The sequence below is a fragment of the Polyodon spathula genome, chromosome 2, assembly GCF_017654505.1.
Source record: "Polyodon spathula isolate WHYD16114869_AA chromosome 2, ASM1765450v1, whole genome shotgun sequence".
Taxonomy (NCBI): domain Eukaryota; kingdom Metazoa; phylum Chordata; class Actinopteri; order Acipenseriformes; family Polyodontidae; genus Polyodon; species Polyodon spathula.
This window is the reverse complement of record NC_054535.1, coordinates 14,685,965-14,694,983: the sequence shown is the minus strand read 5'-3', so window position 1 is coordinate 14,694,983 and position 9,019 is coordinate 14,685,965. Positions and strand designations below refer to the sequence as shown.

Sequence of the window (9,019 nt, the reverse complement as noted above, 5' to 3'; positions counted from 1 at the left end):
AGTTTAATCACTACAGCTTTGAATAAAAAAAAGCTAATTTAAGAAACTGTGCACACATTATTTGTAATTCCACAAGATGACATTATTGGTAGGGGGTGAATACTTCTGCATACCATTATACCATTATATATATATATATATATATATATAAATATATATATACTTTACCACAAACACACTGATGTACATTTTTGAAAATACAATATGTGCAGTAAACAACACGGATGTTTGCATAAGGAGAACAGAATTGATATAAACTATGGCTTACTGCATAGCAATAATCAATTATTTGTAACATTAACTAAAAGCCTTACAATATTTACAGGAAAGGTCAGTTTAGTTTTGATAAATTTCAGATTTGAAACAATTAAAAAGACATTGTCTTGCAGAACACATTTATTCACAAAGACCTCCATGTTATAAAAGTATACCATAGTAAAAGCATAGCAAAGAGTAGTAAAGCCTGGTGAAAGCATTGCAAAATCTATGTAAGCCAATGGAGGCCTGGTAAAACTTATTTAAAAAAAAAAACATGGCAGACCTTTGTAAACCTTTGTTTTTATATACATTTTTAACAAGATAAGCTATATCCCTAAAGGATTTCTGCTGACAAATTAAAGTTATGCCCTAAGGTACAGCTGTAATTTGTATTGTTTACTGCCTGGGTGAAATTAAGAAACAGCTGGGACACTGATGATGCATCTTTCCATTGTACAGTTTAAGAACATTTTGCTTACAGCACAGCAAGCCCAGCTTTTTATTATCAGATGTGTAATCGTGAAACTTTTTTATTGTAAGCAGGGCTTCTGTTTTTCTGTGTTAAAAATATTCAAACATTTTGTAGATAACCAATAATCTGTCTTTACCACTCAAAAAGAAATGACCAACAAAAGTACTCTTCTAATGTTTCCTTTATTTACAGGCACCTGAAATCGTAAGGTAATTAAAGTATGTTTGCTTAAATTACTCCCTGCCATTCTGCGCATTGTCAGATATAAAATATTGTGCCGGATCCGAAACAAGCGCAAAACGTGCCCCAAAATTTAAAGTAAATTATATTTTAAAACTAGCAAGAGATGACTAGAAGCAGTTAAATTGTTATTCTTAAGTTATTGCATTATGGTCAAACTTTGGCTTCTCTCAATGGACCATATTTAGAAGCAAGCACAAAAGGCAAAGACAGACTTTCTTAGAATAAGACCATTTTAATGGTATAAAACAAGAAACAACTCTTGACTGGTCGTTCCTGCAGCTAAGTTTATACTGTTAAATGTATATGGTTGAAACTGTTTTATTCAGCAAAAAAGCTAATTGCATTTGCTTCACAAGTAAGTCTTTTTTATATGGTAATTGGACTATTGCTTCTGACACATTAAAACACTGAATTGCTGTACTGTTTTTAGAATGAAACAGGTGTAGGTAGCAAAACTGACTCTGTTATTGAATAAAAAATTTAAAAAATGTACTGGTCCACAACTTATCTATACTCAGTGAGTATCATTTAGATTTTTGTTATACAGTTAAATAAAATAATGCAAACGATTTATTTTTACAGTTGGTTATTAGATATCATCATTGAAAATGATGTCAAACTCCTTCAAGGTCAAACTTGGATGCTTTAGTTAGATAATCATGTTATTCATTTAAACTTTCTACTTATCAAATATAAAATGAGTATTGGGTGTGTCATAACAGAAATAAGCTGCAGATCGAAGTAATGTTTTTTTTTCTTTTTTTTATTCTGCTGGCACCACTTCCAGAATGATCTGCAATGCTCTGCTCATTGAATCTGAAATGAAAGAAGAAAATTGTTACTGCAGAGCTTGAAGCCTTTTATTGGCATTTCCTTATTGTATATGCCTAGATTCGTATTGTCTCATTCTTATACTTGAGCTGAATAATATCCAAACTAAGCTTCATCACTAAGCTTCATCACTATTGGACAAAGTCGCTTGATATATAGTATGATACAGCTTTCACCTGGGATATGCTGCAGAATAAGCCAATGAAAACATGCCATTTTCTTTGGCTTTATCTCAAGGAAATATTGAAGGTGTTATAAATACTTACTCATAAACTTCTGGAAGATTTGGGGTTTCTTGTCCCACACAATGAATAGATAGTATGCAGGAATTCCAGTCATTGTGATAGCAAATCCTATCCCAGTGTTGATGGGGTCAGAGTAAAGAGACAGGGCAACCATGAAAAGGCAGGTGAAGGAAAATAGGGCAGGGATGAACAATGGAACCTAAAATACAGAATAAGACACAGTAATTTACAAAATCCTATTCATATGGTTTCAGTCAATCTTTTTCAATCATGCAGCACTACAGCATCTCATTTGAAAAAAACTGTCCATTTAAGTGTGTATATTTTAGTGCACTAGTTATAAACATGTTAAAATATCACAACATAGGGAAGGGGGTGCCTTAGCAGAAACATTGATTTAAATATATGATTAAAGAATAGACGTAGAAGGAGTGTTTTGGGTTCGTAGATAACTAGGGCACCTTTTGGGGAAAAGGTGAGCTTTGCATGAAAAATGGCTTACACCTTAATGATAGGGGAGCAGATATTTTGTCATGGAGCACAGAAATAATTCATAGACAGACCAGAAAGGAAACCAAAATCAGGTCCTAGTTAGGGCTGAAGGTTTAAGTCAGATAGAATAAAACATGAAAAGCCTGTCTAAATGCCAGACCCATCAGAAATAAATTGTTAGAACTAGAAGCACACATCTTAACTTAAAAGTATGACATTGGAATCACCGAAACTTGGTTTAGACCTGAAGATGGAGAAGAATTCCACACAAAGGGATATCAACTACTCTGAAAAGATAGACTAGATCGGAGAGGAGGAGGTATAGCTCTATCGATGGGCTAGAAGTAAAAGAAAAAAAAAAACAGGCAGTGCTAAGTGTATAGTTACTCAACAGAAACAACAACTATAACCATTTCATATTAGACAGCTGTTTTGATTGTAATCCACATAAAGAAACCAAGAGGGTCATTGTTTTTAGTTGTTTTTAATGTTGTATATGCTCTGCTGGTTGTTGTGTTTTGCAATATTTACCATAACTCCATGAGCTTCAATTGTATATGTTATTTAATATTATACAAGCTGTGACAGCCTATATACATGAAGTCATAGTATAGCAACCTGTCACTGGATTTGTAATTCTAAATGCAACACAGGAATATTAATTTAATTTTTAACTCTATGAAATACAGTATTGTACGGTTATACAGGAAACCATGTACCTTCATGTAACATTTTAACATATATTCATGCTTCTAACCATTTGTACACCTTATAATATTCTGGGGGAAAACATGCTCTCGTTTAGGGAATGCAAGGCTTCTTTGTAATGCCTGCAAGTTTTAATTAAAGATTGTTTTATAGTTTGTCAGTAGTCATTATACTGGGCTGCTACCTAGTGGTAGCAAAAGTCATCAATAATAAAATGACACTGAAAACTATTCATATTGAAGAAGGCATAGTTTTTTAGATTATTTGAAGGCATCAAAGTGACATTCTGGTGACTTTTAGACAGCAATCTTTTGCAGACATATTGCAGGTTTAGTGGTTATTTTCAACGACATTTTTTGTAATGTTGCTTTCCAGACATCTAACCCATATTTAGACTAAGCAAGACGGGATGTATATTGCTAGTAGATATTGTTGGTAAAATTGAAGACACGCAACCTATACATTTTGATATGCCCTTTTTACTTTTGCTGTTTTGCATCCCCTTAGTTGCAGCGTGTTGTGTTGTACTGATATTGTTTATTCTTTTCTTATTACCTAGGGCAGGGTTTCCCAATCCTGGTCCTCGGGGACCTCTGTGTCTGCTGGTTTTTCATTACATAATTGAACCCTTAATTAAACTAGTCATTAGCTTAATTAGACCTTTTTAATTGTTTTCAGCTTTTAAACAGTTGGAGATTTCAAGTTAACTATAGAATTTTATAAGCAACTTGAAATCAGCAACTTTTTAGGAGCTGAGAACAATTAAAAAAGTCTAATTAAACACATAATTAGTTTAATTAAGGGTTCAATTATGTAACTGAGAACTCAGTTGGAATGAAAATCAGCTGAAACTGGGGTCCCCCAGGACCAGGATTGGGAAACCCTGACCAAGGGCTTTGTAGAAAGGAAGATATATAAACAGTCACATTACCTTAAAAGGTCGAGGCATTTCGGGACGCTTATATCGGAGGTAAATAAGCCCAACAACTACTAGACCGATAAAGAGCCATCGAATGAAACTCAGGAAGTTCAGCAGGCTGTAGATATCTCCCATGAACAACATTAGTAATGTCAGTGGGTACTGAAAAATAAGAAAAGGCAGGAGTAGAAGGCAGGAGTGCATTGCATGACACCTTATTTTTCTCATTTAAAGAGACGCATGGAAATACACAGTGTCAATATTAAAATTGTAAGGTAGAAATTGAAAGTGTAACTTATGACTTGAATTATCTGAACAAAATAGATGGAGTCTGGTCTCAATACAAGTTTGCTTAGTTTAAGTCACCTAACAATTGATCCTATAAAAGATGTAAAACAGTTCCAATCACTGAACGGAAATAACATTAAATCAAAGCCCCTAAACCAGGTATTTCAAAATATCTTTCATTCTTGTAACTATGTTGTTTTAAAAGGCTCTGCTGTTATACATATCTTCCTCTTAGGCAGAAAAGAAAAAATAAATAAATTACAGTAAAACCTCCACTTTGTTTCATCCAGTTGTTTACTCACCAGTACAATGACTGCAGGGAGTGGAGTGTGTTTGCGAATGTGGATCATAGAAAGTATTTCTGGAAGGTGACCCTCACGGGAGGCAACATAAAACATCCTAACAGAAAACAGTTGTAGAGAACTTGTAATGCATTGCAATGGGAACAGCACCACTCACAGTCAATGTTCACCACAAGCTCCGAGTCATGGCTTTCAGTCGCAAAAACAAAAGTATTCCATAACTGGTAAGCTCTTAAACTCTTTACCTTTGCATTGTTTTAATCTACATATGATAAGCATGTGATTAACCTGTGCTGAGTTCAGTTATGTCCTACTGATCTAAAATAAAGAATTAAGCAAATATACATGGCACAAATATACATGGCACAAATATACATGGCACAAATACCATGCACAAATATCATGCACAAATGAAAATGCAGGCATCTGAAGCTGCTTACCTTGACACAGCAAATACACCACCATTCATTGAGCCAAAGCAAGACAGAGCAACAAATATTGGAACAGCCATGGAAAATTTCCCCATCAACTTCTCAGCAAAGGTCTGTAAAAAATATATATATAATATATATAATCTATATATATATATATATATATATATATATATATATATAATAACGTATATGTATTATTACACTTATGTGTAACACTGTGGGAAGAGCAGGTTGTCAGCTGTTTATTTGTGCAATTATGGTTAACATACTTTTAAATATTCATAGTACAATAGTGCTCTTCTGTAATTGTAAATATTTCTAAAGTAAAACAATTCTAACCTTGGAAAACAGCAGATTTTTTTTTAAAATCTACTGCCATTTAGATAAACTGAAATTAGTATTTTTCAATTACACAAAGCATGCATTTCCTTATTTTACCATCGGCAAACTGTTATACTCTAATAACTGCATGCAGTATCACTGGACAATTATAAGACTGTCAGTGTCAAAAGTGCATAATATGCCATAAATAGACATGGCAGGATGGAAGAAGAGTCCTTTCAGTAGGAAACTGGGTGAAAAACATCAGCTGGAGCATTATTCCAGGAAACTAATAACGTATACAGTTACGATTAAAAGTGAAATAATTCCTATGGGTACTCAACAGCAGCAATTCTGTAACATTTATAGCAGTACTCCTGTATGTTGATTAGCCACATTTCCCTATACAGTACTGAAGCATCTCTGTCCCTTTAATCTTCAAAGACAGCTTTAAAGTGGATTGAAATCTTGGTGCAGACATCTAGAAATAGCTGATCATTTAAATAAATTATAGTCAAGAAATAAGTTTTACATAACAGATTGGGAACAAAGCGTAATAGTCACAAGTCTCATCACAGAAACTAAACAATCATTCAGATGCTCTCGAAATGAACCAATGACAATGGATGACTTATTTACCTTAGTTCTTGGTTGCAAACTTCTGAGGAGAAGTTATTTGGCTGCTTTGGTGCTAATCATTATTAAACCAATCAGTCAGTCTCATCTGCCTATGGCTTTATATGATTGGTCACATTATAAAAATAATGTGCTGATGTAACAGGTGTGCAAAATAGGTTAACGCAGGCAGGCGCACACAGGCAGAGGGCGGGCACGAACCTGGAACCTCTCACACTAAAGCATAGCGTCAATACCGCTGTACAAAAGAGCCAGTTCTTTTGTAAGGAGCATATATCAGGCTTATATACCCATTTGTGATTATGTTACCTACCAGCCCTGCTGCTGCCTACCCCCGTGCACTCTATACTATTTTGGATTAAATTATGTAATTAGTATGCATATTAATGGGGTTTTTTCATGGTTTGATTTATTTCATTCACTATGATGTTTTCTATTTTACTTTTCACTGAATTGATTGTATGTCACTTATATTTTAGTTTGTATAACTTCTTAATGTTCACTTTGATTTGTTTTCAAATGCACATCCAAATTGCATTCATGTCTCAATTTCTTGTTAAAGATAAACCCTTGGAACTTAATTAATCCCCTTGTTCCTCATTGGTGTCTCTTTTGTTCCCACAGTAGTAGCTGATTATTAAAGCCACACTAAAAGGGACTGTTCTGATTCTAGAAGACAGGAGAAGTGAACTACAGGCAGCACAAGTGAAGCGTGGAAGTTCGATGGAAGTGTGAGTTGTTTTGGGTATTAAGATTGCGGTCAATCTTAATTTCACTTCTCCAACTGAATGTACAGTATGTTTAACACTGACATAATTCCATCACAGTTCCTCTTGGTCAGCTTTGAGAAGTCTTTTTCCAAGCTACTTTTTTATGGAATAAGTTCATGGTAATTAATCTAGTGTAATAAAGTGTGGGGCAAAGTATTGGATGAAATCTATATTAGACCCTGATTTGTACACAATAGCTGTGGTTTTTAAAGGAAAGGGTGGTCCATCTATCAAAGAACCCTGAACTATATTTCCCATACATATTCAAACAGTTACAGTACTTACCCGGGGTAACTGGAAACACCTGCGATCTATTAAGGCAGGTATTTAAGCCGAGTTGAAACGACAGTGCCGGGTCTTTGACAAGCAACTCAAAGGTATCACTTCTATTCTTTACAAAGAGGTATACAAAGTGTTTTGTTCCGTAAACGGCTTTGCCGTCCCATATCATAGTTTACTTTCGTGTTGAAATGTTTAGTTTAGTTCTCCCTTGTGTTGTTCATTTGTTATTGACTATGTACTCAAAACAAAGAATGTAAACATACAAACATTGTCTCGTTTTGTACACTATTTCTGCTCTTTGGGATATCTTGGAACAAAACTCTCTTGCTAAAGCAGTTACTGCATAGTGTAATATTTGTTAATACAGTACTTATTTAAGATTTAACTTAAGCATTGTATTACAGTTCATAACTGAAGGCTGGTTCATACTTCAGACTCCGACATAATTCCTGGTCAGAGTCAATGGTGCAACAGGTCGGAATTATGTCATCCATACTCTTACGACCTGAAATCGCATGATGAAAAATTTCAACATTTGCTGCATGGTTGTACGCTGGTAACCATCATGGAGCAAGACTTCGAGGAGCTTATAAAAGAAGACGTTTGTAAACATCTACGTTATAAGCCCATTCTTAAAGAATATAGAGCTGCCCAAATAATAGAAACAGCGCTGGCGTTCAGAAATCAATAGCAAAGGACAAGAGAGAAAATCCTGTGGCCAAACTTGTGTACTATGTGCAGTGTGACTGCAAGTCTTTCTGTAGGTGTCACTGGCATCGCATGTGTATTTTTGCGTTAAAGCAATGGTCCCAATCTGTTTGTTAACAAATCGTCAAACCTTTCACCTGTCATTCTAAAAATGTCTTACCCACATCTCTCTATTAATGTATAAAATGCTCCCTTTAGGATTATCTCTGGCTTTTGTTTTTTTTAAAACCTATTGTAAAGGAGGTACAAACTCTGCACATCTCCTAAAATGTCAATTTTTCCAGTTATGCAAATTTGTATTTAAACTATTGACGACAGCTATGCAGTCAAAAGGGCTGCGACATGATGTGTCCTTCATGAAGCAAATTGTCTGTGCCTGACATTCCGCATTCATCTACGACAGAAGTATGAACCAACCTTTAGTGATACGTGCAGAGGGTACAAAGCTTTCAGTATTTTCAGCTTCTGGTGAATTGGCTATAAAATTGTATCAGTTATTTACGGCTTATTTTATATTGCTAAATGTATTGTGTACTGGTACCTATACAGCAGTGGTACACAGTTCAGTCCTGGAGGGCCAGTGTCCCTGCAGGTTTTTATTACAACTTCACCTACTTTATTGGACCTTATTAGAAGCTCAATCGGTCCAATTAACCAATTTAGGTTATGGTTAAAACCAGGAGGGACACCAGCCCTCCATGACCTGAGTTGTGCACCACTGCTTTACAGTATTTATTCATTGGCATTCAAATTGTCAATTTCGTTTTAATGTTTACACCTGGCTATGCATATAAGTACCTGTAGTTTTTTGTTGAGAGTTCACCCCTGAGTGAATATATTACTGCTAATTTAATTTAGGTTAGCTGAGGAGAAATGTAATGTATTGAGTGCTATTTTATGTTATTTAGCTGAAGAAAGTTGTTAGTTTTATGCTAATGTTGGAAAGAAATACATTGAATATAAAGAAAAATCAGTGACTAAGATGATACGATAAACTTGTAGTACTGCCGTGAAAGGAAAGCACCAATGAGCAAAAGTTACAAGTTGCAGTATTTTTTTCTTCATTCTGAGATATTGTGAAACGTTGGGTATACCTTCCAGTTGCCCTTT

At 34.8% G+C, this 9,019-nt stretch overlaps 1 protein-coding gene across 1 annotated transcript in view; it reads right to left on the bottom strand.

Annotated features, from left to right (window-relative positions):
• Positions 1–436: 436 nt before the first annotated feature.
• The window catches only part of LOC121330636 (cystine/glutamate transporter-like), a 34,719-nt gene continuing 26,136 nt past the window's right edge, over positions 437–9,019 (bottom strand). The window contains exons 8-12 of the mRNA XM_041277288.1: positions 5,199–5,302; positions 4,759–4,855; positions 4,181–4,330; positions 2,071–2,248; positions 437–1,789 (exon numbers count right to left, since the gene is read on the bottom strand). Coding sequence (XP_041133222.1) covers positions 1,737–1,789; positions 2,071–2,248; positions 4,181–4,330; positions 4,759–4,855; positions 5,199–5,302 — 582 coding nt within the window. The 3' untranslated portion in view covers positions 437–1,736. The remainder of the gene's footprint in view (positions 1,790–2,070; positions 2,249–4,180; positions 4,331–4,758; positions 4,856–5,198; positions 5,303–9,019) is intronic.